Source organism: Medicago truncatula, chromosome 3 (assembly GCF_003473485.1).
Source record: "Medicago truncatula cultivar Jemalong A17 chromosome 3, MtrunA17r5.0-ANR, whole genome shotgun sequence".
In the NCBI taxonomy this organism is placed as follows: Eukaryota; Viridiplantae; Streptophyta; class Magnoliopsida; order Fabales; family Fabaceae; genus Medicago; species Medicago truncatula.
In genome coordinates this window covers 53,064,702-53,092,540 of record NC_053044.1, presented here as the reverse complement: position 1 = coordinate 53,092,540, position 27,839 = coordinate 53,064,702, and the positions used below count along the sequence as shown (strand labels likewise).

Here is a 27,839-nt window from a genome sequence, read left to right as displayed (position 1 = left end):
TAGGTTTTGTTTCTCACTCGGTGAGGTTTGTGGAAAGAACATAGAATCAAAGATATAATTTTTTATATAAATTTGTTAATGTTTTTTTTTAGAGATAAATTTTGTCAATGTGTTTTTTTATACAAATGTTCACAAAAAAAAATAAAAATATAATGATTTATATACAAGAGAGAAATATATAGCAGAAAGTTGATACCCCCAAGTAGGAGCGACATCATTCAACTAGTGCAGGTTTCAACTTTGAACTCTATTTCCTTAATTAATGCAACTATTTTACATGCTAATTTCATTTTCTATTGGGAACAATGGAAGGTGGCAAATGTCAAAGAAAATAAAAGGTTTTATAATAGCCAAAATATTCTTCTTGTTTTCTTAGCATTCCAATTACTTTACTTAATTTCAACAAGCATAGATTCTCCAATCTTATTATTCTCTTTGCCATTACACAGTAAAATACTTACCCTTATTCATTTTTTGCTTCATTTCTTGTGTGTGGATTCTAGCTCACAACAAAGGGTTACAACTTTTATTTTTTAAGCTGCTTTAGTTTCTATTTTTTAGTGCTTTTCACTTTCTGTCTATTTTTCATGAGGTTTTAGCTAGTTCTATAGTAGGGTAGCTGATGCAGATTCATTGATATTTATTTATTTATGTTTTCATATTATTCTCTCATTTGGGTATAAATAGATGTTGCTAATGTTGGTTTTCTTCATTCCAGAAGCTCAACAACATAAGCATTTTGCCAATTACCCGTTTGAGTTGAAAATATGAGCAACAGAAACTTCTCAGCTAGTTCTGGTTAGTTGCAATGTGAACCAATGCCATCTCTATTGCCCTGCATCTACATTCATGGATTTACTAGTTTTTTTTTTTTTTTTTTTTTTTTTTTTGGATATAAAAATATCACTAATTTAGTTATGTTAAGTATTTTCTCATTCATCTTGGGGGGTTTGTATCGGGTTGTTATATTGGGTCTAACTCATCTTTACAAAATCAGCATGTAAGATGAGGGGTGCCACTCTTTATAAACTCTAGTTGGTCTTATCTTTAATCAATGCAGGATGCCATTTTTTCAATACACCCCTCACGCCCAACACTATTGGGCTTGGTGCGTGTATATAAGTGGTGGGTGGCCCGAATCGGTAGGCTCCAATACCATGTTAAGTTTTTTATATTAAGCCTTAGCTAACTCATCCCTTATAAAACCGACTTTGTAAGGCGAGGGGTGGCATAAACTCTAGTTAGGTCTTATCTTTAATCTATGTGGGACTTGGTTTTTCCAATAGTTTGAACTTCGGTCTTTTAACTCCTGCAGCTTTTTTAGATTTACCAGTTAAACTTTGTAGAAACTATACCATCTAGGATTAAATGTACTTTATTGGTTTCATGTATCAGGTAGTGGAAATGCTAGCAGGACATTTGAGTTTGGAAGGACTCATGTGGTTAGACCTAAAGGGAAGCATCAAGCAACTATTGTTTGGCTACATGGTATTGGCGATAACGGCTCGAGGTATGTTGCTAACTTGAATGTTTATTCTATGAAGCGCTGACACATACATCAGACACAACACTGACAGATCGACTCTGGTAATAATTTGAGAAAATGAATTAATTGAATGTAATCACATGCGCTGGTGTCGTGTCAGTGCTACAAAGTGTTTTATGCAATCATGATTCAAAGAAGGATACTCTCTTTATTAGAATTTAGAATTGGAATACATTTGAAGATTTATTTGAAGGAAAAGTTTTATTTTAAATAAGCTGGTTAGCAAATGGAATTAAAAGTTATATTATGAAAACTGATTGTGCTCACAGCAATCGATTACCACGCATTTTCTCAATGTCCATGTTAGTGTGCATGGCTTTTCAGTTTGGAGTTGGTGTTATTTGGAACTTTAATATTTGAAAAAGTTTATTCCTCTTTATTGGTAAACTTAGTTTGTGTTGATACCTTCTCTTTGTGCTTGAGAATATGCCTTTAGAGAAACAATAAATTTGTTTTCTTCTAGCAAATTTAAAAGGAATAGAGTAAGGGAATGTCAATATCTTGTCTTCTTCTGTTGAAGTTTGTTTATTAGTAAGTTCTTAAACTACAAATCCTCTTTTAGAAAATCTTACCAATTGATTTGGTAGGATAACACAAAAGGTACTGTCAAAAAAAGAGTTATTATTAATACACCAGCATTTTTTTAAGTACAGTTTATAGTCTAGATAATGACAACTAATAAAGAACACATACAGTCCCTATACATGTAATAAACTCTTGACTTCCATAATTTTGAAATCATGTTGATCAGTGCAGTGAATCATATAATAGAACTCATGCCATTTATAAATATGTGGTGTGGTCCCAAAATAAGGTAGGGGTATTATAATTATAAAGTGTTTTCTTGAAGAAACCTTATAATAGTTTCAAAAATCATCTTTACTAGCAGAGCTCTTAGACCATAAATAGTTCTTATATTTTTGTCAAGGGTCATACTAAAAAATGCCACAAGAGCACCAATTAAGGAAGCCAAAAATAGTAGTTTTGTATAAGAAAGAACAATTTTTAAACTCCTAAAAAGTTGAAGGCAATACTTTCCCTCACACCAATGCCCTAAGGGCACACTCATTAGTATTTTCCTTTTATAAATTAACTTGTTTTTTTAATCAAGTTGACAAGTTCAAGATTGGCCTATGGTGAATAACATGGACTTTATTCTGTCTTGCAGCTGGTCCCAACTATTGGAAACTCTTCCTCTTCCAAATGTAAGAATATGTGTATATTTGACATTGGCATTTTTTCAATAGATACGTTAATATTTGGAAAAGTCATGTACTTAAGCAGCTACTATTTATGATCTTGAAATTTATGTTTCAGATTAAATGGATTTGTCCAACTGCTCCTACGCGGCCTGTAGCCTTATTTGGTGGATTTCCTTGCACTGCTTGTAAGGCTAATTGATTTTAAATTCTATATTGTTCACTTGAAAACACCATTGCTCTTTGACCGTTTTCCTTTGGCTGCAAAATTTGGCTTCTGTATATTTGGTCTAGAACAATAATACCGACTCCATTTCCACTGTAGACAATAGTCTAATTTGATTTACGTAATGTTACCAGGGTCTGATGTTGGTGATATTTCAGAAGACGCTCCTAATGATTTGGAGGGTTTAGATGCTTCTGCAGCACATGTTGCCAATCTTTTGTCAACAGAGCCTCCAAATAGTATGTTTTCTATTATCCCTCGAGAAGAATATTGGTGTGATCTTTCTATTATTTACTTCTTCATATTGACTAAAGTGAATATAGTAGTGTTTTTGCTTATTTAAGAAATTAGAGCTAAGCAACCTTATACATTTATAATTTTAGATTATATACATTGGACTGTTATTACTAAATTTAAGGGACTTGTAATTTGACTTAAATGGTACTGTCCACTGTACAGTCATACTCGGTATTGGTGGCTTCAGTAATGGTGCTGCAACTGCACTGTACTCAGCTACATGTCATGTTCTGGGACACTATGGAAATGGAAACATTTACCCTATTAACTTAAGCGCAATTGTTTCATTAAGTGGCTGGCTTCCTTGTTCAAGGTTTGGTTTCTACCATTTGTCAAGAACAATAAGGCATATCCACCCATAATTTCCTTTTCTGTAAGCTATATACATAACTCAGAAGGTGCTAATTGATACAGGACCTTAAGAAACCAGATCGGAGGATCACGTGATGGTATAAGGCGTGCAACATCGTTGCCCTTATTTATCGGCCATGGAAGCGGTATTTATAATTTTTATCACTATCCTTGTTAACTTGAAATTTAAAATGTTATAATATTTCCCTTTCTAATAATTTCGGTATAAAAGCATGATTTTTTCATCTGTCCTCCCACATGATTTCTTAAATTTTCTATTGAGAGGCCTGCACATTGCTTGAGTTTTTTTTTTTTTTTTTTTTTGCATTAACCCTCCGGTTCCAGGGAAAGGGGCCTTGGTAATCCGGAGTTTGGCCTTGAGGTAAGGATAGCCTGGCCAATAGTTCCTGCGCTGTGTGCTCAAAGAAAAAAGAAAAACGCTTTGCAAGAGTTATTATGGGTTAAGACTCTTAACCACTACTTAATACTTACCCGAAAGGTCAACAGTATTCGTATGCATGGAACTCCTTGTTTGAGTCTTTACTGATTTATCACAAGCTGCAATTACCATTCTAAATGGAATGGTTCTTACTTCTTAGACATTTTTCTGATTTCATTGAATTATCTCAACATTTAACAAAAATTTGGTTCACTTTTTACACATGTATCAACAGTCACTCTGAAGATGTGAAATTGATTTCGGTTTGGAGGTTCTCTTGAATTGATTCTAACTTGAAGCTAGGATTTGTAGCTTTTGCCTCTAAATGTGATTATTACACTCAAGTTTATTATTCAACTCACTTTTAACTTAAATTAATTTTACAAAATCAATTCAATCAAAATCAATTTTCACGACCTTATTGTAATTCAAGCTTCAAAGCTGTTTGTACAATCTTAAATCACGGAATAGCAAACTGATTTCATGCATGATGGCCACGTCGCAGATGTTTATATTTAATGTTTTTTTGTAGCTGATGATGTGGTTGCATATGAACATGGAGAGAATTCTGCAAGGACCTTAAGCTCAGCTGGATTCCAGAATCTTATATTCAGAAGCTACAATGGGTATTCAATTTATTTTTTCTTTATTTATACAAAGTCTAAAGGCGATAATATTTGTGTATGACATGAAATTAATCTTATATATTATTGGTGTGCAGGTTAGGTCACTATACAGTTCCTGAAGAGACTGATGAAGTTTGCAGATGGCTAACTGCAAATTTGGCACTTGAGGGGTTAAGGTTGAACTAGAGAAGTAAAGCTTAATCATCATGTTATAGATATAGAAGCATACTTTCAATTTAAGCAATTAAAAAAGGGGTTACAGAATAGATAGTGGTGTGGGGTATATTGGTAATGGTATAGCCTCTTCATTCTCTCTCTACTATTATCTTGGCACTAAATAAAACTTTTATTTCTCCCCTTCAAGGGTTACTCATTTTTATTCTTCTGTGGGATTGGAAATGCTTTGGTGGGAAGACATGGACATGGATAATTTGCTCTACATCTAGCAAATTTTTATTCAGCCATGGTTATGTATGTTGCTTTATGTATTTCTATTATGTCTTTGAGACAAAATGTAATAAGCCAAACGTGAATAAAACGAGTGCTAGAGTTCATTATATCATTTGACATTTTATTAAGATGTTTTTTTTTTTTTTTTTGGGGTAAACCAACATATTATCTACGCACAAATGTGAAGACCAATCTCTTAAGGCGCAGCGAGTACATCTTACCACAAAATTTGCTCGATTCACAGTGATGTTAGTGTGTTTGTCCCTATATCTCGTATGAATTTGTGCTTATTAGAAAGAGAAAAAAGGGTGCAAAAAGCAAGTCATTGTAGGGACTAAGAATACATAGTTAAGGCCCGAGAAATAAAGAACAGTCCATGATTTTTGCTAATCCTAACCAAATACAACCGTCCACTGCCGAAAGAAAACCAACGCAAAAAAGAAAAATGAAAACTTGTAATTGCATTGTGTATAGAAACATAAAAAGTATATTATATAGTAGTAATTAGTGAGGTATTAGATAATTGAGAGATCGATATTAATTGTTTGAAGCTCGTGCACTCAAAAGATCAAGGAAGAAGGACATTAGGGTCAAAAACAGTGAAAAATCAAAGAAGATGGACATTTGGGGACTCTCATGAGCATATTATAAAAGATTTTGGAGGTATAAAAAGTAAAAGAAAAGGAAAAACTTTTATCATTATGAATTTATGATGGCGTCACTCACGTCTTTCTACCAACTCACGTGCATGCAACAATTAAAAACAAAACTATGTAGATGTAACACATACCGAGTACTGACATACATATATACGTATTTTTCTCATTTTGAATAATAAAAATTGTGTATTACTATTATAACTCTCAACGAGTAAAAATAATAATATTATAAGCTCGCTTTCAAAAAATTATTATAACTCTAGAGGCAAGTACCTTAGGCGTTCTTGTCAGAAAAAAAATAAATAAATACCTTAGGCGTTTGTTTTATGAATTAAAAAATTATTTTTAGGGTTAGCTTACCTGAAAATTTGTTTTATGGATTCAAAATTGAAAGTTATAATTTAAAAAAAAATCCATACAGTATTTCATCAGGATGGCACATTTTTACTCTCACATGATAATAGTCCATGTAAATTTTAAAAGTTATATGATGCTATTCCATTCTTGAGAACCTCTCTTCCTAAGAATACTTTTTTTTCTTAAACTTTTAACAAATGTGAATATAGTCATTCTTTAACTATATATTTTTTAAAATGGAATTCGTAGACTTGAAACAAACACACCTTAATATTACGTCATGTATAGAGAGATGGACAACACTAGCAGATAGTTCAAATGATTTGAACTAACTATCAAAGAAATTGAAGTAAATATAAAAGACGGGTTATAAATGCAAGTAAACCGGTGATTATTAAAGAAAACTATTTTAAATGTATATGCAAATTGAATAGTTGTCTAATATGGATCCAGTGTAATAGTTAATCCTCCTATTTTTAATAAGTGTAATAGTTAATCCTCCTATTTTTAATAAATCCAATTTTACTGTTCTAGACCGACAAGAAACCTGCAAAAGCAGGACCCATAGGACCTACACTTGAGGAACCATAGACAACACGACGAGGGAGCACACCAAGCTCTATTCGGGTAACCACATAGACTCCACTGATCACACCACATTTTAAGTGTCTTCATGCCTATGTAAGGGTAATTTCTCATCACCCTCAAGGTACAATTCACTTTCACCATTTTTCTGCACTTTTCCACATCTCTCAGATTCTAACTTGAGCGTTAGAGTGTTAACGTGCCTGCAGACATCTTTCACCTCCGCTGTAAAGATTCAACCTCTGTCACACTGGAGCACCATGGATAACCACTACAATTCATCGATCGTCACGGGACCGACCCTTTACCTTTCTTTGACTTTGAGAAAGATCCCACAAATCGTCCTCCATTGACATCATTTGGTTAGTTTTATCATACACTCTTCTAATCCAACCCAAATCGTGTGGTACTTTTTCCACTTCCCCTTTCCTAGTGAAGGAGAGAAAGTTTTACAAGATCATGCAGCTAATAAGGTCTCATTGCAAAAATGAGTGACGACTAAAATATAATTTATATTCTTCCTTTTTTTATTATTATAAAATTCAGTTTTTACTAAAAATAGTAGATGTATACATTTAGATCATTTTTAGTACGTCCATATCAAACACATTTGTAGATTGAATATATTAATATTTAAAACTATATATTCATTTACGTGTTCACGCTACATACCTAGGTAGCTAGTAAAATTTGTTGAATGCGCTAAAATTTAGAGCCTCCTATTAAATTCATTGCATTATTTGATATCAGGTTTTCACTATGAATCACCCACTATTTATATCCATATCCAAATCTGAAATTGATGGACGCGAGAGAATATGTTAAAAAGTTCCACATTAGATGAGAGATGGTATATACAAATGTTTATAAGTGACCGCAATCATCAACTCACAAATCAATTTTATGAAAGTTGTGTTAGACTCAATCATAATTACTAAGATACCATATTAACAATATGATTAAAAAAAGATTATAAGAAAAAGATAAAGTAAATATAGTAGCATATGTATACGTTAGGCGTCCATGGGTTTGATGATATGGCCATGCATGGAAGCATTTCCCAATGAGAGAATCGAATCAGTACTCTCCTTACCCTTTCTTTTTGCTTTCAACAGCTTGCTGCAGCCTTCTTTACCCTTCCCCAAGAAATTAAAATTGTGGATGATTTCTATTAGTTAGATTTAATATTTCCATTTTTTTTATTTAGTTTGGGGGATTTTCGTTGCTATATGTTTTCCCTATATATCTCTCTCTTTTTTGTTCACAAAAGAGAAAGGAAAAGGGTGAGGGAATATATGACAATGTGAGAAAGGAAAAGGAACATGACAGCGAAAAAGCCATATAAGTGTAACGAAGGGGAAAAAAGAAAAAGAAAAGATGGTCAAAATATGAACCTCGAAGACTTCTCTTCCATCATCATCTTCAACTATCTTTATCGAAACTATACCAAGTTTTGTTCTCCTTTCTTTGGTTTTTGAACTATTCCTTCAATTCCAATCGACATTTAGTCATCAATGAGAATCGTTTCTCTTTCACTAAATGGTTTCCTAGTGCAATAATTTGAAAACCAAGGACGTTCCTTGAAGTAATTGCCATGCAACTTTTACTTTTACTTCGCCTACGTCTTGGAGCTATACACATTTTTGGAATATATGCTCACTTCACATATCTACATTTTTTTACCGCACTCTCTTTTGCACTCAATTTTTATGTTAGAAAAGAGAGAGGGTGAAATTTAAAAGAGAAATTCAGATTTCAATCTCTTTTTACTTTTTGCCATAAAAGATGGATGTTAATTAATACTACATCAAATAATTTGAATGGGAGAAAACAAGAATTCAACGTCTTAGAAATGGTGGTTGGGCCGAACACAATTCCATGAAACTGACTAATTGTGAGGTGAGGATCGTCCCCACATATGAACACATTTTCACGACCAACACTATTGGGCTTGGTTTATGGACATAAATGGTGGGATGCTCCGATAGCAGAAACCTGATAGCAGGTGGTCCAATGGATCTTGAAGAGGCTCTAATACCATTTTAAAAATGGTAATTGGGTCTAACACAACCCCACAAAACCGGTTTGTGAGGTGGGGATTGCCGCCACTTATAAACACATTTTCAGCCATCTCCTATCCAATGTGGAACTCTTAACACAACGATTAATAATTACAGTACTCTTGATCTTAGCTTATAAAATACAAGAAATGGTCCAGTTGGAACTTTATTAGGAAAATGCTTATTGTTATAAAGAGATATTAGTCGCGCAAAAATTTATAAGAGATACTCGCACAAAAAATCAATCAGATTGAACCTAATCGGTTAGCTTCACAACTAATTGACCATGGTCAATCATTTATAAGGAAACTTTAATCAATAAAAGTTGATGTTCTTGAACAAAATTTTAAATTAAATACATCAAATTTTGTTGATTCAACTTTTTCGTATAATATTATCAAAAGTAGTATTATATATGATCTCAATTATAAGAAGAAAAATAAATAAAAAAACCATCAAAACCAATGAGTTATATTTATTAATGTTGTTTTTGAGTGTTTTATCGATACATATAATAATTTTAGAAGATATTTTCATTTAGGGACAACTTTTAATCACTATTTGGGACCGCTTACAAAGAGTAGGGTTGATGCATAACGTTGATAAATTATCATCTACATAACTCCTAACATATGTACCATAGTATCTTATCTTTAATGTGATTTGAAATTCCATTCAGCAGACCTCAAACATTCGACTGAATCAATCCATCTCTCCTGACGGTGAGGATTTTGAGACTTTTTCAACGGAATTCTAAACGTTCACATAGTAGGTTTTTTTTTTTGTTTTTTGTTTTTTTGTTTTTGTCATGGGACTAAAATGAACTGCAAAAAAATTGTAAGGAATTAAATTGTCTTTTTTTTTATTTACACGCCGAACATTGATTTAATTAGGTTGCTAGGAGGATTGTAGACATTTTACATTCCGTGATCTTGATCATTAGGAGCATCTTCAACGAGAGATGTTTTGTCTAATAGCATGTAGAATAAATAAGAAGGGTTGCTATTGAGATGCAAGACTTGTATAATCATTGTTTCTCTCTTGCGTAAATGTGGTTCTATTGCATTCTTTATTCAATTTCTTTCATCATATTTCAAATAAAAAATTAACGAATGAATTCAATGTTAAAAATGAAGTGATTTTTTAAGAGTTATTCCGTTTGAGGAAATGAGTGTTTATTAGACATTAAAATTAAAGTTGAAGTGATTATTTGATGTGACTACTTTAAGCTACCTCTTAATAAGAGTACCATTGAAGATGTTAGTAAGTAGGTTAGTAAGAGGAAGTATTAAAAAAGAACATTACCTAGCCGTCACCCTTGAAGCTACCTCTTAATAAGAGTACCATTGAAGAACCTTTCTTCCTCTCTCTCTTCTCTCATTCTCAAACCCTAGCTGTCACCTTTTTCTTCTTCTTTTTCTTCTTCTTTTTAGAGGGGTGATTTTTGGGTCAATTTTGACCTAAAAATCACCCCTCTGAATTGTTTTTCCTTCTATCCTAGTTGAATAAGTGATTTCACATATTTTTTGTTTTCTTTCGTTTGTTTTTGTGATTTCGTCGTCTCTTTGTTTGTTTTGATTTTCCGTCTTTATGCGGTGTGTTTTTGATTTCCCGTCTTAGTGCGGTGTTTATTTGATTCAGGTTGAAAGATTAGCTTTTAGCAAGTGCAGATCCGATCAATGACAATGACTTTGGCGTCGTCAACGTTGCAGATCCGGAGACATGAGTATTCCAGAGACATGAATATAGTCATATTTGTAGGCATAGGTACTTTGCCGTTTTATGCTATTAACATGGATGATGTGGGATTGTTCACAAATTCATCCATTTTGTTTTTAGCGAATTTGGATTTATATTGTATCGATGTACTCTATCAATTTGAATGAATGAATATCGTTTATTTTTGTAAAAAAAAAATAAAAAAATTACCCAATGTGGCTATGTGATATTATAACCATTTTGACTTACGGCAAAAATAAATGAATCCTTTATAAAAAAAAAAAGATAGAAATTAAGTCTCTAAGTACAAAAAGAGGAATATTCAAAATTGTAAAGCATGACCGATTTTTACCATATGGTTTGTGACGACCTCATAACTCCCAGCCTAGGTTATGAAAACATAATATTCAAAGTGAGACGTGACACCTCCTTACAAATATTTTTGAATATAGTTAAACTGCATGGGCCATACTAGTAAGCACTGGGGTCAACAATCTCTGTGATCAATCTTAAGGTTTTTCCTTGAAGTGTGAGGAATATTCATTTTGTCGGCTGATAAAACAAATGAATTGCGTTTCTTCTTATCCAAATTTTATTGTGATTCTTTCCCCGCCAATTAGGACAGTCAAAAGGTCTTATATTATATTTATGACTATACTACAAGATTTAAAATATAGGGCATATATGGGCAATGCAGTGTCTAGAGATTACAGTGCAATGCTAATTTTACTTTGTGGAACGAAAAAGCGCAGCTTGACAAAGTTGAACAAAACATACTAAACTTCAATAGTTATTACAACTATTTTTTTTAATAAGCCAAAAATAATATATTAAAACCTCCCCTTAAGCACAAGATTGTTTTTCGGTCACCTGCGAGCTCATCCATAAAGTTGAGCATCAAGCCTAATACCTATGTCACACAAATTATCCATTAAACTAATTTGTTTCACAATCTAGGTAATTTCTGGTTACCGAGAACCATTTGTTTATTCTTTATTTGTCGTATCTGATATCTCTACACTGAGATTAATCTCTTTTATGCGTTTTTTCATTCCATCACCATTCATTTTTTGAAACGGAGACTTCACATGAATGGTAATTTTTTTTTTAAAAATTTCTAGATTTCCCTTACATATTTTGGGATGTTGAATGAAGAAAATTTGCTGCATTTTTTATTTTATTTGAAAAACATGAAGGTTTTCAATAAAGAGATGGAGAGTGTTGGGTGCTAGCAAGACACTTTCAATTGATGGAATCCATATAAATTGAAAAATAAAATAAAAGAGTGCATTGACAATTGTGTTGCTAGCTGATTTGTGCTGATAAAAGAACGACATCCGACTAGCAGCAACGATTGTGGAGCGAGTTGGGGGTACCAAAAAGTAAATGAGGTTTCGAGATAGAAATAGTGTGTTTCTTGTGGAACGATCAAGGGTTCTTTTTATAAGCATGGGAACAGAGCTGTTGAAGAGCGACGAAGTTCAGTAAAAGTGAAAAATTGGGTGATTATGATGGTCGAAAGTGTTATGGATTATGGAGAATTCTAAGTTTATGACCGTTGGAATATTTGTTCGGTGCATATCTGATGCAAGAGTGGTGTAGATAACAATTGAACTATGTTGGACGAAGGTTCCATTAGTGTCAAAGAAGTGGTTGGGCCCCCTTGAGATTGACATTCTACCCAATGTCAAACAAGTTTTTTAAATACCAATGGCTTGTGTTAGATGTTTCATTGGTAAAAAATATGGAGTATATTTGGGGGGTCTCACAAAGTTTGATGGATCAGTATAAAAGAGGCAGTTGCGTGCGGAGGATACCTAAAAAAAATATTGAGGGAGTATAAATGGGGTAAAATAGAGTGGCCGTTGGAAAACTCCTTATAACCTTTTTTCGAATATAGTTTTTGATGACATAGCAATTGGTAGAATTAAGGAAGCCAAAAAGAAAAAAAATTAATTGGAGAGGTTACCTTACCCTACCCTAGTGCGCACTGGCTGGCTAGAGATTTGTCCGAGAATCGAGGGAGGGACTTGAATAATTTTGGCAGTATATAAAGCCACCATAATCTCAATTACTCTTCTCATCACTTTCATTTCAACTTACTCACTACTCTACTTCTCTTCTCTTGTACTACTCAACTCACTCACTCACTCACTCAAGTGAGGTAAGTAAATATTGTTACAACTGAATTTTGTATAACAGAATGAACGTTAAAGTTAACATACACATTCATTCTAATATTTGATATTTGTGTATAACAGAATTAAGAAGAAAGATGAGCAGACCAGGAGATTGGAACTGCAGGACATGCAACCACCTCAACTTTCAAAGAAGAGAATCTTGCCAACGATGTGGGGAGTCAAGAATGACTTCTGGCTGCGGCGCCGTTGATTTTGGTGGCTCCTTTCTTGGTGGAAGAGGCTCTAGCTCCCCTTTTCCTTTCACCACCGGCCCTGATGTCCGTCCTGGTGACTGGTATTGCACTGTTGGAAACTGTGGAGCTCACAACTTTGCCAGCCGCTCCAGCTGCTTCAAATGTGGTGCCCCTAAGGATATTGATACCTTCTCCTCTGACTCCTCAGACATGCCACGATTATTGAGATCACCATACGGTTTTGGAGCAGGCAGCGCTGGTGGCGGTGCCTCCACTCGCCCCGGCTGGAAATCCGGTGACTGGATATGCACCAGGTTTCATGTCAATCATTTCTTTCATTATACGTTGCAATTTCTTCTCATATCATATATACTTCGTGATACTTTTAAAAATATTGTGGTTGGACCTAAATCAATCCCACAAAACTAGTTTTTAAGTCTCACTTATAAACATGATTATCTCTCGTCCAATATGAAACTCCCACTAACATTACCAAGAACTGAAATGTGTAGGTCTGGGTGTAACGAGCATAACTTCGCCAATAGAATGGAATGCTACCGATGCAACGGTCCAAGGGACTCTAGTACTGGAAGATCTTCCTATTTATCGTGAACTTTCTCCATCTGGTAATTCATTCAGATATCATTTAATATATATATATATATATATATTAAAGTTACATTGCATGCAATAATTAATGTGCTCCTTTCTTATTTTTAATTCCAGGTTTGATGTCCAAGAAGAGATAATTGAGAGAGGCTATAATATTTCCTAGAGATAGTTACTTATTTTTGGTCTCTATCAATGTTTACTTTCGTTTTTCTTTTGATTTTCTTGTATCCAGCTAGCTAGCTAGGAATCTTTAGGTTGGAATATTTTGATTTTGAGTATGGTTGGCGCTGATTAGTGTAGTATCTCGGCAGTTAGCTATGTATCTAGCTAGCTAGCCCATGTACTTTTTTTGAGTATCAACGATTTTAATAATATTAGTGTTAATGTGTTCCTTCAGTACTCTCTCTTATGATTAATTTGATGCAAAGATATGTTCTGAAAAGAATAAAAGATGCTCTCTTCTCTTTTTTAGTCCCTCAGCGACGTACCTTTATATTCAATAGAGCATTACGCAAGAGAAAGCTAATTTTATGCTTTTATTTTGGTTTCTGAGAATGCCACCCGAATTTTATGATAAGATAAACCCAACCCATAATCACTTTTGAGCTTAGTGAGAAATGAGAGGCAAGGCCTTAAACAATGACTTTAAATTACTTAGCTTGTAGTTAATGAGCTAATATCGTAACTGATAGCCAAAACATATTCTTTTAATTAAGATAATGAAGATAAATGTGAAAGAAAACGTCGATATAAGCTCAAACAATGGTATATGTTTGTAAGAGAAAATTGTTATCAAACAGCTCAACCTTAGAATACAAATTTTTGCACCATTAATTATCCGTTATAAGTTAGTGTTCTGCCCTTGTCAAACAAACTCCAGATGTCTTGAAAAATAAAAATAAAAATAAAAAGTTAAAGTTGATTACATTCATGTACAAAATGAATATTTCTAAAAAGAATATTCTATATATAAAGAGAAATGATATTTGTAAAAATATTTTAAAATAACTCTTGGTATAACATTTTATTCTCTCTTCTTTTGGGATAAAATTAATAGAGAGTAAAAACAAAATAAGAGTATGAAAGAAAAATAATTGTCACAAAATAATTATACAAGTATCATTTTTCATACATAAAATAAAATAGATGCGTTAAATACTCAACATATTTTTGGTAATGTATGTGAAAGTTAAAAATAAGCTTAACAAGAGAAAAGAATAAATAGGAGATAGTAAGGTCTATTGCAATTGCGCAACGCGGAAGAACATAGGTGTAGTGTGGCATTATTGGTTATCAAGTTATCATGATTTGGACCATTTCTGTTGCAATTTTGAATAAAATAATAAATCAACCGTGGTCAGAAAGGTTTAACTCAATTGACAATGCCAATATTAATAAACTGAACATTTTCATTTAAGTACGACCCGGTGTTATTATATGTTGTTACCTTCTTTGTTTTGTTGTTGTTGGCAAATACGATGTTCTCATGCTAGTTTTTGTAGTAGTTTGCCTCTTTTTTTACATATCACTAATTTTTTGGAAGAGTTATTTAAAGTGTTAATTTGTGATGTTCAAGTTTGTTTGGTAAAAAATGCTCAGTTTTTTTTTTTTTGAGATAAAATGTTTCAACCCTTTAATCTCATATTTTTCCAACATATTTATCACACAAAAATGGATAAATAGCTTAAAGTTCCATTCCGGGCCCCTGCAGATAAGGATTCGATATCAAGAATCCAAGTCATTTAATCAATACTACCTCAAACTAATTTCTTATTAATCAACGGAGGGGGTTAATCATATATGTTACTTAATCAAAATCAAATTAAGCTTCCTGGTTCCAATCAAGCAGATAAAAAATTAGTATTAATTAACATAGGATTCCATAACTTTACAAGCTTATGATATATTCCCTGGGTTTCCCCATTGACATGTTGGATTACGTTTAATAGCAACATTTATTGGTCAAAAGTAACCACAACTTCATTAGTGTCTGCTACTACACTCCATTATATAGCTTTTAACAAGATTCTCTAAATTCACTTTAGTCTAAGCTTTATGTTACTTCATATGCTTTGTTCAATCATGTGCTTTAGTACCCTCCTGTGCTACCTAGCTTGCTCAATCATGTGCTTTGAGGTTCCAAATTTTCATTCCATTGCAATTCATTCGTCATCATTATTGGTTGAGGGAGTTGCATGCACTCATTACATGAAAGCTTAAATAAAAAATCATATGCTAAGGATTGATCCTTGAAATATGTGATTAGGGGATTTGGATTTGGTGTAGTAAGTGCGACGCAGTTATTGATATCAACCATCCAATCTCAAACGGCTAAGATCATTTAAAGCTATGTCTAATATTGTTTGAGTCGATTTGATCTCGAATTAACGATCAAGATTGTTTACTGTGTGAAACTGAGTGGAGTTGCAAATGCTCCTGATCCGGGTTTTAATTGGGTGGAGATTTAATTGAGCTATTTGTTTAAAAATAAAAAATAAAAATCAAGTGTTGGAATATTTGATGTTTTGTTTTCAAATTATAATTTAAGTTTTCAAGTATAAATGATTCATAACTAGAAACAGTGCGCATTCATATACTCTTTATAGTCGAGTGCTTTTTCTTTTGTGAGTGTTTGTGTGTGAATTTGTCTCTTACATGCCAATCTAACAAAGACAAGACCTACCAAAGAACTTTGTTCATGAAAGCATTGAAAAACATCTTTAATCATGAGGATTTTGTAATGTCACATAGGTCCCTAAATGCCATCAAAACTAAACTAGGTCAGATTGAAAATCCTATACTGTGGCAGTCAAGGTTAGCAAAAATAAGAGGACTTTATATCCAATTCCATGCACTAAAAATATGGGATACACTTTCAAAAGCTTTATTTTCCCTTTTCTTTTCCTTTTAACCCAAGTAAGCATGTTTAAAGGCCTCCTTTTTATTCCTTTAAAATAAATGGTTATAGCTTTGGTTTACAGGTCAAACACACTACGCCTCTCAAAGTAATACATATATAATTGAGATTCATATTATGTGCTAGTGCTACGTGGGAAAAAGCAGGGAACATCATGTACCCAAACTCAAAAATAAAAGGAAAAAAGTTCGTATATCAATAAATTTTTCTTTATCAATTTCATATATTAATTGTATTGTAGCTACTCAAGTGAAACATGGATTTTGAGTTAGAAAATAAGATAAAATTTCACTACCAGTTATTGTTTTAAAACAATTGTCTGTTAATCTCAAATTTGGTTGGAAGGTAAATATATATAGTCTAATTAAATATTAAGTTCAGTCGAAGTGGTTTCCAAAATATCCCTCCGGACAGGGAAGTGGTTTCAACTAGATTTCTATTTTTTTTGCTTATATATTTAGTTACTGGTTATAAACCTTTCAAATTACAAATCTAGTTGAAACCACTTCAGTTTCTGCTCTACTTAGAGTCATAGATTGAGACAATTTCACTGATAATTTTTGGACAATTTTTTTTTTTAAACCAATCCTTAGACGCTGCTCTATTGAAGGATGCTAATGCAGAGGTGATTAGAAATCAAACCCTTATTGTGCATGTGCTAAATTCCGTTGGTAAGAAAGGAAGGTTCATCTACAATGACAAGTTTTATCTATATAATTTTTTGGCAAAATTACACAATTAGTCCCTTAACTTTATTTTAGGTAACACTTTCGTCTTTTATCTTTTTTTTGTCACGATTTAGTCCTTTATATTATAAAATAACAACATAGTTATCCTTTTTTATGAAAAAAATAATCAAAAACTCCAAAAAAAAAATCATCAAACTCATAGGCAAACGTAAATCTTCATCATACAAGCATATAAAATCAAATTTCTTTGAAAAAAATCTCATAAAAAATGATGAGATATTGTCATTTTATAACATAAAGGACTAAATCGTGACAAAAAAAAGATAAAGGACGAAAGTGTTACCTAAAATAAAGTTAGAGGATTAATCGTGTAATTTTGCCTAATTTTTTTGCTTTTATTGGTGACACTAGTGAGAGTTCAAATCAAGAGTCAAGACCTATAGAAAATAAATTAAGAATCTACGTTTAGTTCTATTATTGGAGTGAATACTATAGGAAGTACTTAAATCCTACCAAGAACTTGTCATTTGATTAATCTTAATTGGAGCTTAAAGCTCAAGTTGTCACCCAACAACTTAGCAACTATAGTTACCGACTGACAGTACCCTCATCCTGATTTTTTTTATCTCAATTTGATATATGATGCGTCGTAGATATTTATCTAAAGTTTTTTCTTCTACAAGGAATTATTTTTAACTCAAGATATGTACAAAATACAAAAATTGTGTAAAGATGCAAAAGTACATTGGAAAAATATATATAAACAACCCAGTTTTTGCTTGACAATTGTTCTTTAGGCACCCAAGAAATCCGAAGAGTAGTTAACTACTGCTTGAGAACACTTTCTAAATCAGGTGAACCGATTTAAAAAGAGCCAGATGGCAGTTAACTGCTGTTTGATTTGTGTATGAGAGTAATCATTGTGTGCCTAAAGAGCAATTGTCGCAAAGTTTTATTTGGCAACATGATCAAGTTGTTTTTTTATTTGGCAAGTTACAGGATTGGTACGTGTATAATCTCTCAAATCTCGTCTCTGGTAATGAATTAATGATAACTCAAATTAGCTACAATGTGATATAAGTTATGAAGATGGAGGAGCTTAGACATTCATGCTGAGAACTTTGCTCAACCAACTCTGCCCTAGGATCTTGTTTTTCATTTGGTCGCTCGCATTAATCAGGGCACTAAGCTGCACGTTCGCCATTTAGAGAAGAACAGGTTGGTTAATATCAGTCTGAGTTCCCCTGGTATTGGATGTCTGAAGTTGAACAATGATAGTGCTTCTAAGTGCGGTGCTCTCTCTGATAGTTGTGGAAGTTTGGTCTGGGATTAAAAGAAAAGATGGCTATGTGGTTTCTCCAAACACTTTGGCTATTGCAATGCCGTTTTGGCGAAGTAGTGGGTTGGTTTTAAAGGTTAATGTGGATTGATCATTGTCATTCCTTTGCAAAATTCGTGATCTCCTACAGCTTGATTCCCTATTGTCATAGACAGGCGAATATTTACGCAAATAAGGGTTGTCTTCAAGAGGTTCCCATGTTTGATTTATGAGTATCCCCCCACTGACTTGGGACAGGCTTCACTACATATGATGTTTTGGGGGTTAGTAATCACTGTCTTATTCCACTGTAATCTGTATCTTTGCGCTTAGGCCCCTTCTTTTACGAAAAAATAATATTTATAAGTTACATTTTTTTGAATAATTTGCTGCTTTAAATAACAAAAGTCAATGTGGGAAACTTGTAATAAATTGTTATTCACTTTCCACGCCAAAATGAAGCTCAAGTAAAAGATGCAGACCATCAGCAGTTTGTACATCCTATCAACTTTGAATTTGAACTACTATCTTAAATTCACACATGATTTTCCTTAAAAAGAGAGTATAAGAAAACCCATGTAAGGTCATTGATCTAGTTATGAAGGAGTAGGTAGTAATGAAGATCTATTACGGCAAGCATTGCTGCAGCATCAATCACATCCTCATTCTATCTAGTTGGAGTTCTATTACCTTAATTTGATTGGTTTATCTTTTTTCACTTACCACCATGTAAGGTCATTGATCCCCTGGTTAATTATTGGGGGTTTCATAAATCTTTCACGCAAAACACCTATTTATATAATATTAGAATTTCAATCTAATACAACAAACATGATAATGAAACCATTGGAACAAACAACGTAAATTGGTGATAATAATGTCAATAATCATGAACTCAACAATGATTGAACTTACTACTAGTACTTACATTATACTGCTGTACAACTTGCAAGATAGAACAAACTGATTGAAGTAAAGAGAGAACAAGTAGTAAAATTCCAGCAATGGAAGCAGCAGTTTGCCAAGGAGTACTGCCATAATCACGCCTGAGAGTAGCCTTCAGTTTATGCCAAGGATTATTACAAAAACCATCAAGTCTTTAGGAAGAAGACAGAAATGAGAACTGAAATTTATATGTGAAACATTTTTCCAAAGACCATTATACAAGTTTGCCACAGAATCACTGTCTGCAAGCATATTATCCTGTATTCCTCTCTGAACAAGTATATCCGCATCCCTACCGATATTTATAAGGTAATCCAAAACAGAAATATAATCATAAATATAGGAATCATGAGGGTAATGAAGCAACCATATTCCAAATAAAGTTACGGTCCGGTCCTCAACTCTTAATTGAGGAATTTCAAGAACTCGTCCGGAAAACCTCAAGTCAAGTAAACATGTAGTTTTAGTGTTCACTTTAAACCTAACTCCAGCTTCTAACAACTCAGTGGTGCTGGGTAGATATATCATAGATTTGTCGAAGTCCATGATGATTCTACCCGGCTGCCTTTCAATAGGATGTTCCAAATGAAATATCCTAATCAGATCAGTGAAGTGCCTTATACTAATATCACCGTCATCAAAATCCAATTTTGATTTATTAATAATCAAAATAATAAAAATAATAAAAAGTAAGTTTAAGAAAAGAAGGGATCTTAGACGTAGTGATATAAGTCAATGAAAGAATGTAAATATTTTCAATAACGAAATAGGGAAGCTGATTTTGAAGTAAACAATAAATCTAATCTTACAAGACTATCTAACAAAGGTTTTAAGAGAAACCCATTATCTTAGGACCAATGATCACAATAGGATCTCCAGAAAAGCTCAATTATGAACCCGGAATCAATTAAGATTAACTTAACAAATTCATCATGAGTAAATTGTAGGGTTTTGGAATAAGAGTGATTGAAATGAGATAAGATGGAATCTATGTAGCAGAACAACGTGTTCAAACTTCTCTCAGCACGTTGGAGATGTTCCATGTTTTGAAGGTGGGGGTGGTGACGGTGGTGAAAGGGGCCAGTGGAAATGAGTTTGGGGTGTATGCATCTTGGTTGAGACAGTGAATATTAGAGTGAAGATGTGACTGATTAATTATTGAGATTCCACAAGTACTTCATGCAAAATCACTGTACATGAAATTGCAGTTTCAATCTAAAACAACAAACAAAACAAAGATACCATTGAAGCAACATAAATCGGTAATAATTATTACAATAGTTATGAATCCGACAATGATTGAACTCACTAGGAGTCATTATATTGCTTCATAACTCGCAAGACAGAATAAACTGATTGAAGTAAAGAGAATAAGTAGTAAAATTCCAGCAACAGAAGCAGCTGTTGCCAACTAGTGCAAAAATCATGCCTGAGAGTAGCCTTCAATTTAAGCCAAGCATCACTCAAAAACATAAAGCTACATTTTTTAAAGATCACATAGAATAGAGTAATGAGAACAGAAATTCAAATGTGCAACATTTTATAAAGACCATTAAGCTACTTCGCGGATTTTCTTAACAATAGCTCTGAAACGGTTATCAGTTGGAGATTGTATCGCAGCTGCCCTAGCACCCTGATACCATCTACCATACTGGATTCCATATTCATCAAGTATGATCTTCACAAGCCGTAGTGTGGGCTCATGGTACGGAGCTTTGTAAATAGGGGCAAGTTGTGACAACTTAATATCGTCAGAATAATTAGCAATTGTCAATGGATTAATATTTCCCTTACAGTAGACACAAAGTGGACCTGCAGCAATCTGTGCAGCTAGACCAGCTTGATCAAAATTCCTATAAGCTCTTACAGCTGCTTGATCAAAATTCCTATAAGCTCTTACAGCTGCTGGATCAAAGTACCCATAAATGGCCTTATAGGGCATGAGTTGAAGAGCTTTCTTCACCAACGCAGGGCTGGATAACCTTACTAGCATGTATGAAAATACATTGTTCTCAGCATTGATGTCTCGCAAGGTCAGCATGTCCATGATTTTCCCAACTGAGCCAGCAGCATGAATTTCCCTGCAGATGTTAACCAATCTTGTTTCACTGATAAAGTTGCCACTTACTTACCTTGGTAAATGCATCATAACATTTTAATCTTCCATCACTTATATCATGACAAAAGGCATGAAGGGCCACCTTAAGGACAAGATTTGTCATCCTCTTCCCATTTGACAATGTCCTACTTGAAATATTAGCAGAAATGTCTTTATCAACTGTTGCCAAATCACCCTTATCAGCTGGGATCATGTCTGTATGAGCCAACATAGAAACAATGCAAGCAAAATACCTATCCCTCGCGTTAGTGATATCTCCTGAGTTATCTTTCAATTGCATGGCAACAGCATCTGCATTATACCCATGATTCTTAATCTCAAATCTCGGATATGAGAGATCAAATCTAACAAACGTATCAATCTCACTCAATGACTTTAACTCTTCAGAAACATTTAAATCTATAAGCATATCTTCTGAAAATTTAATCATTGTATTTTCAGGAATCACCACCTTGTAACGTTCTTAATTCTTAGTTCTTTTGAAACCTAGTAAACAAAATTTGTCCATTTATGGGAATGCTTGAGGGAGTGTAAGAGTTCGAGAATAATAATGACAGTAATGAGCAACCATTTGAAAAAGGGAACCAGCAGAAATTTATCGAAAATGATAGAAACCAAAACGACAATCAAAAAGAATTTTGGGGAACGTTATGTGGGTCCAGGCAGCAATGAAGATAGGCGGCAAACAGTTGGAAATTCCAATTGGGATTCCCAATAATTAAGAGTTATGATCGGGCCTCATATGCAACTTTTGGTAAGATGCACTTACAGAATCTACAATGAAGACCCTCAAATTGAAGATCTTAAATGGATCTCACTTGTACACGTCACTTTTTTATTATTTTTATAATAACAGTACCTAATAGGTACTCTCCAATGTAGATCTTCTAACAAAAAGTCTAAATGGATCCCACCACTAACTCTTAATCATTTAAATTTCACCACTAACATACTCCCTCCGGTCTCAAATGTAGGGAGAAAAAAAAACACACCAATTAAGAAAATGAATTGATTACATTGAAGTCATGTTAAAAAAGTACAACTTTTCAATTTTGTCATTGTCATGTTTTAGTAATAATTAATGAAAGTGACTCTTGAACTCATGGAGATGGGGTAAAATTGGAATAGTAGCATTTATTAGGTTGCTTTTACTATATTTTTTCTTACATTTGAGACCACAATTTTTTTTGTTTTTTTCCCTACATTTGAGACCGGAGGGAGTATTATTTTAATAAAAAAGTGTGTGGGGACCACTTAAAGATGGAAGTCTTAAGTTAGACCCCATGTCTTAGAAGACACCCAAACTTTTTTCCACAATGGAAGTACCTATTAGGTACTAGGTCTTAAATGGTGAAGACCTCACCATTGTAGATGCTCTTAACTAACACCCAAAATATTACACCCTCGTCTCAAATTATATGACATTTTGGAGATTTCACACGTATTAAAAAATGTAATTAATTTTGTGTGAAGAAAGATATTATGAGTTGTTTTGAGAAATTATCCTTAATAAATGATACGAGAAAGATAAAAGAAAGAGTTAAAAAAATAGAGTAATAAATAGTTAAGGATATAATAGGAAAGTAACATTAATGTTTCATTAATAAATTGGCGTATAATTTAAAACAAATTTTTTTTTTTGAAAGCGACATATAATCTAGAAGAGAGGAAGTAGTTGTACCATGGAGACTCTTCTATTTTGCTCATGTTTGAATTATATTGTCCAAAAAATAAATCTGAAAGATATCATAACACAGAAGACCAAGTATTTTGCCAACAAATCAACAAAAAAAAAGTTGTTTTATATTGTAAAAGAATTATAAATTATATTATAAATACTTTGTTATCTTTAAATAACAGAAGTTTAGAACATATATTTACCTTATTTGGGGCCAATTGCCTCTATTCCTTAATATTTTTCTGACCATTTGCAAAAATATCTTATCATTTTAAAATTTTGGTAAAATTTACGCATGAAATTATTTTTTCCTAAATTTTCTTTACCTACTTAAAATTTTAGGAAGTGTCAAAATTCTGTCATTAGGATTTCTCTTCTGCCCTCCAAACTGATAGAGGAATGTGCAGATTCATATTCGATACCTTGTAGCAGTTTGCTGCCAGCCTGCAACCAATCTCATAGTTGATACATCATAGCAGATTAAGTGGTATTGTTTTCGGCAATCATGCCACGTAATTCTTTGATGTAAACCAAATTCTCTACCAACATTAACAACCAAAATCAGTTGGCACCATTAAAGGAATTGTTAATCACTTTCTAAGCCAAAATCAAACTCAAGTAAAAGATGTAGACCATTAATAATTTGTAGCTCCAATCAACTTAGTGTTTGAATTTGAACCACTAGATAAACAAGATAACTTTAATTCACATATTCAAATAACTTTCCTTAAAAAAAATAAGAAACATATACAGTTGCAAACTTGCAGAGGTAGTTATCTATGAGTTCTACTCCAGCAAGCATTATTGCAGCACCAAACACTTCATTTTATCAAGTTGAATGCATATTGCATAGAAGAAAAAATAAATAATCAAATACCAGAAATGCTAAATTTTACAAATTATTCAAGTACTGAAAGCACCAAAGTCTTAAACTTAATTTGACTGGTTTAACTTTCTTTCACTTATCTCCTTGTATGGTCAACGATCCACTGATTAACTATTGGGGTTTCATAACTATTTCATGCAAAGTTTATTTATATGAAGTTGCAATTTCAATCTAGTACAACATGCAAAATAATGAAACCATTGAAACACTTAAATTGGTAATAATAATAATCACAATAATTATGAATTCAACAATGATTGAACTTACTATGAATCATTATATTGTTGTACAACTTGCAACACTGCACAAACTGATTGAAGTAAAGAGAGAATAAGTAGTAAAATTCCAGCAATGGAAGCAGCAGTTTGCCAAGGACTGTTGCAATAATCACGTCTGAGAGTCGCCTTCAATCTATGCCAAGGATCATGACAAAAACCATTCAAGTCTTCACATAGAATAGAGTACTGAGAACTGAAATACAAATGTGTAACATTTTTCCAAAGACTATTAAACAAGTTAGCCACAGAATCACTATCCCCAAGCCAATTCACCAGTATTTTCTTCTGAACAAGTATATCCACATCCTTGCCAGTATTAATAAGGAAATCCAAAACAGCAACATAATCCGTAATGTAGGACTCACTAGGGTAGTGACATTGCTCCAAAGCAACCATATTCCGAAACAAAATTTCAGTCCAATCCTCAACTTTCAATTGAGGAATTTCAAGAACCCGTCCTGAAAACCTCAAATCAAGTAAACACTCACTTTTAGTGTTCACTTTAAACCTCACCCCAGCTTCTAACAACTCAGTTGCACTCTGTAGATGTTTCATTGGTTCATCAATTCTAAGCGGCCGTCTTTGCAAAGGATGTTGCAGGTGGAAAATCCTAATCAGATCAGTGAAGTGCCTTATACTAAAATCGCCATTATCAAAACCCAAGTTTGATTGATTGTAATATGCAAAATAATCAAAACTAAGTTCAAGAAAAGAAGGGATTTTAGTCTTGGGAACACTAGCGTTAGTAGAAGTAAATGAAAGATTGTAAATTTCTTGAATAACAAAAAATGGCAATTGATTTTCAAGTAACAACAAATCTAATCTTATGTTAGAAGCTAACCAAGGTTTTAAGAGAAACCCATCATCTTGAGACCAATCGTCATAATAGGATCTCCAGAAAAGCTCAATTATGAAACCAGAATCGATTAAGATTAATTGAACAAGCTCCTGTTGAGTAAAGTCTAGGGTTTCAGAATAACAGCTACGAAAATTAGGTATAGCAGAATCTATGCAGTGAATGAAGGTGTGTAGAGTTGTCTGGGTTCGTTGGAGAAAAGCTTTGAAGTAAATGAGTTTGTGGCGCTCCATGTTTTGGAGGTGGTGGTGGCGGTGACTGTGGTGGAAAGGGCCAATGGAAATGACTTTGGGGGTGTATGCGTCTGGGTTGAGACTGCGAATAGCAAAAGGTACTTTATAGATGCAACAGTCGCTGGTTACCGGTGGTTCTGCTTTTTGGAGCATCGAATTAATATTATTCACCATGTCATCGTGGTTCATCATTGTTATGTTTGGTTTGAGAAAATGAAGAAGAAGCTGTTTTTGTACAGTTGAATTTCAAGTCTTTTTTACTAGGCGAAGCTTCTCTTTTGAGAATTGTTTGTTATGTCCACATTGTGCGACACTATTAAAATACGATTTTGTCCTCTCGATAGTTAACGAATTTGAAATCTGGCATTGTAGTTTTGCGGTTGAATTGTTTTTTTTTTTTGTTAAATTTCGATTATATAGGTTCGATTATATAGATTTTAGATTAATTAAGTTTTTGATCCTTATAAATATCTGCAGTTTTGTTTTTAGTCCCTATAAAAATAAATCACATTTTTTAGTCCCTACAAAATTTTCCGTTAGTGTTTTTAGTCCCTGTTAAATTAAAATTTGTTTAATTATGCTTAAAATTTTAAAATTTTTAATGATTTTTTACATACTTGTTTAAAACATAATAAAAGGTTCAGCCACAATAAATTAGCTCAAAATTTTATTTTTAGGTCCAAATTTTCGTTAGTTTTATCTTGAATTTTTAGCGTTTTAAAAAAATTATATTTAATTCATTACATGTTAAAAAATTCTAATTTTTTATAAAAGAGATTATTATAATGTTCTTAACATGTCTGTTAAAAATATAAAATTTTAAGTATAATTAAACAAATTTCAATTTAAGAGGGACCAACACATACTTTTAGTCCTTGTAAAATTAAAATTTGCTAAATTGTGTTTAAACTTTTAAATTTGTAACATATTTTTCACATACTTACTTATAATATTATACAAAGTTCCTCCACAAAAAAAGTAACTTAAAACTTTATTATTAGGTCCAAATTTTCATTAATATAATAATCTTGAAAATTTGGATTTTAGAAAAATTCATATTTAATTCATTACATGTTAAAAAACTAAAAAAAAATTACAAAAGAGTGACTTACGATGTTATGAACATGTATGTAAAAAATCTTTCAAAAATTTAGAAGTTTAAGCATAATTAAACAAATTTTAATTTAACAGAGACTAAAAACACTAACAGAAAAATTTGTAGGGACTAAAAAGTGTGATTTATTTTTATATGGACTAAAACCAAAACTGCAGATATTTATAGGGACCAAAAACTTAATTAACCCTAGATTTTATTGATTTTATGATTTTATGATATGTTAGGATAGTTTAGGTTAGAATTGTTAGAGAACTTTTTTTGAATTGTTAGGTTTAGGTTTTGATGAATCCTTGTAGAATTGTTAGAATTTTTTAGGTTTAGGTATAAGTTTTGATGATAGTTTAGGTTTAGTTTTTGATTTTATGATTTTATGGCATTGTTGTTTAGTTAGGTTTTGATCGCCATTTGTTTTTAATGTAGATATGTCTCAGAATCAGAATCAGGGTAACGTTCAAGGTGATGAGAAGAACAAAGAAAAATCGTCTATGACGTGGCACGGAATTGTTTGCGATGGTTCCGAAAAAAATAAGGGTAAGGTACCGGTGTACAATCACTCGAGGTTGAGGAGGAGCGGGAGGACATGCTATTTTGGTCCTCAACCAAAACAAGGTGCCGCAGGGACTGTAGCGGGAAACCTGATTGACTTGTGTGACGAGAATGAATGAATGAATGCGTAATTGTTTTCGATTTTTTTATGTTTTATTTTTGTGTTCAGCAAATTTTGTTTGACATTATGGTACTTAGAATAAAATCGCATTTGGAATAATTTCGATTAAAGTCGCGTTTTTAATAATTGCGTATTCGAATAAAAACTAATTAAATCTAACGTGAATCAAACTAATTAAAATTGTGTAATGATAAATAAATTCGAAAAGTGAATAAATAAGATAATTATTGTTCCATTCAAAACAAAATATATGTAATCACATTACATTGCATTACACATTACATTACATTTCGGAATGTACCTTCCAACTGCAATAGTAATCTTACCACTGAATGGGGCAAATTCAAACTTGCTATCCAGCAGGACTCTGGTATTCAATCAGCATCTTGAATGCTGGTATTCAAGTGTCAAAAGAATGAGGTGCATTCCTTGACACTTGAATACCAGCGTTCAAGACGCTTATCGGATGCTGGAGTCCTGCCGATTAACAAGTTTGAATTGTCCCATCCAGAGTAAGACAATTATTGCAGTTGGAATGTGCATTACAACTGCCACAATTGTCTTACCTTTGAATGAGATAAATTCAAACCTGTCAAACAACAGGACTCAAGCATTTCGCTCGACATTCATGTTTTT

General features: G+C 32.9%; 3 protein-coding genes and 1 pseudogene across 7 annotated transcripts; 2 read left to right on the top strand and 2 right to left on the bottom strand.

Annotated features, from left to right (window-relative positions):
• The first annotated feature begins 205 nt into the window (after positions 1 to 205).
• On the top strand, positions 206 to 5,246 carry LOC11432468 (acyl-protein thioesterase 2). 4 transcript variants are annotated; one of them, XM_024778123.2, is made up of 10 exons: positions 206 to 231; positions 719 to 798; positions 1,396 to 1,510; positions 2,715 to 2,751; positions 2,864 to 2,933; positions 3,106 to 3,210; positions 3,431 to 3,581; positions 3,683 to 3,765; positions 4,591 to 4,684; positions 4,780 to 5,246. In XM_024778123.2, exons 2-10 carry the CDS (start codon positions 768 to 770, stop codon positions 4,868 to 4,870), a joined length of 777 nt encoding a protein of 258 aa, XP_024633891.1. In that variant the 5' UTR covers positions 206 to 231; positions 719 to 767; the 3' UTR covers positions 4,871 to 5,246. The 4 variants fall into 4 exon arrangements, with proteins under 4 accessions (XP_024633891.1, XP_024633892.1, XP_003603430.1 ...); XM_024778124.2 differs by lacking the exon at positions 206 to 231 and adding an exon at positions 294 to 338; XM_003603382.4 differs by lacking the exon at positions 206 to 231 and adding an exon at positions 377 to 448.
• A 7,293-nt stretch (positions 5,247 to 12,539) lies between these two features.
• LOC11431968 (uncharacterized RNA-binding protein C17H9.04c) lies at positions 12,540 to 13,896 on the top strand. The gene is made up of 4 exons (XM_003603380.4): positions 12,540 to 12,678; positions 12,776 to 13,202; positions 13,401 to 13,514; positions 13,615 to 13,896. The coding sequence occupies exons 2-3, from the start codon at positions 12,790 to 12,792 to the stop codon at positions 13,498 to 13,500; spliced, it is 513 nt and encodes a 170-aa protein (XP_003603428.2). The 5' UTR covers positions 12,540 to 12,678; positions 12,776 to 12,789; the 3' UTR covers positions 13,501 to 13,514; positions 13,615 to 13,896.
• A 5,423-nt stretch (positions 13,897 to 19,319) lies between these two features.
• LOC11431967 (UPF0481 protein At3g47200-like) lies at positions 19,320 to 20,496 on the bottom strand (annotated as a pseudogene).
• A 573-nt stretch (positions 20,497 to 21,069) lies between these two features.
• Positions 21,070 to 25,681, bottom strand: LOC11431966 (UPF0481 protein At3g47200). Of its 2 annotated transcripts, XM_024778083.2 has the most exons (2): positions 24,320 to 25,681; positions 21,070 to 21,779 (listed from the first exon to the last, which is right to left on the bottom strand). In XM_024778083.2, coding segments are annotated over exons 1-2 (1,293 nt in total). In that variant the 5' UTR covers positions 25,612 to 25,681; the 3' UTR covers positions 21,070 to 21,778. The 2 variants fall into 2 exon arrangements, with proteins under 2 accessions (XP_024633851.1, XP_003603426.1); XM_003603378.4 differs by lacking the exon at positions 21,070 to 21,779 and having other exon boundaries at positions 24,242 to 25,681.
• Positions 25,682 to 27,839: the final 2,158 nt, after the last annotated feature.

What these genes read in the sequence shown, in the direction of transcription:
- LOC11432468 (XM_024778123.2), top strand. Translation starts at nt 768, where the DNA reads ATGAGCAACAGAAACTTCTCAGCTAGTTCTG. An exon ending in TGGATTTCCTTGCACTGCTT is followed by an intron (nt 2,934 to 3,105) that starts GTAAGGCTAATT and finishes TAATGTTACCAG; the next exon opens with GGTCTGATGTTGGTGATATT. An exon ending in ATATTCAGAAGCTACAATGG is followed by an intron (nt 4,685 to 4,779) that starts GTATTCAATTTA and finishes ATTGGTGTGCAG; the next exon opens with GTTAGGTCACTATACAGTTC.
- LOC11431968 (XM_003603380.4), top strand. Translation starts at nt 12,790, where the DNA reads ATGAGCAGACCAGGAGATTGGAACTGCAGGACATGCAACCACCTCAAC. An exon ending in GGTGACTGGATATGCACCAG is followed by an intron (nt 13,203 to 13,400) that starts GTTTCATGTCAA and finishes TGAAATGTGTAG; the next exon opens with GTCTGGGTGTAACGAGCATA.
- LOC11431966 (XM_024778083.2), bottom strand. Translation starts at nt 25,611, where the DNA reads ATGATGAACCACGATGACATGGTGAATAATATTAATTCGATGCTCCAA.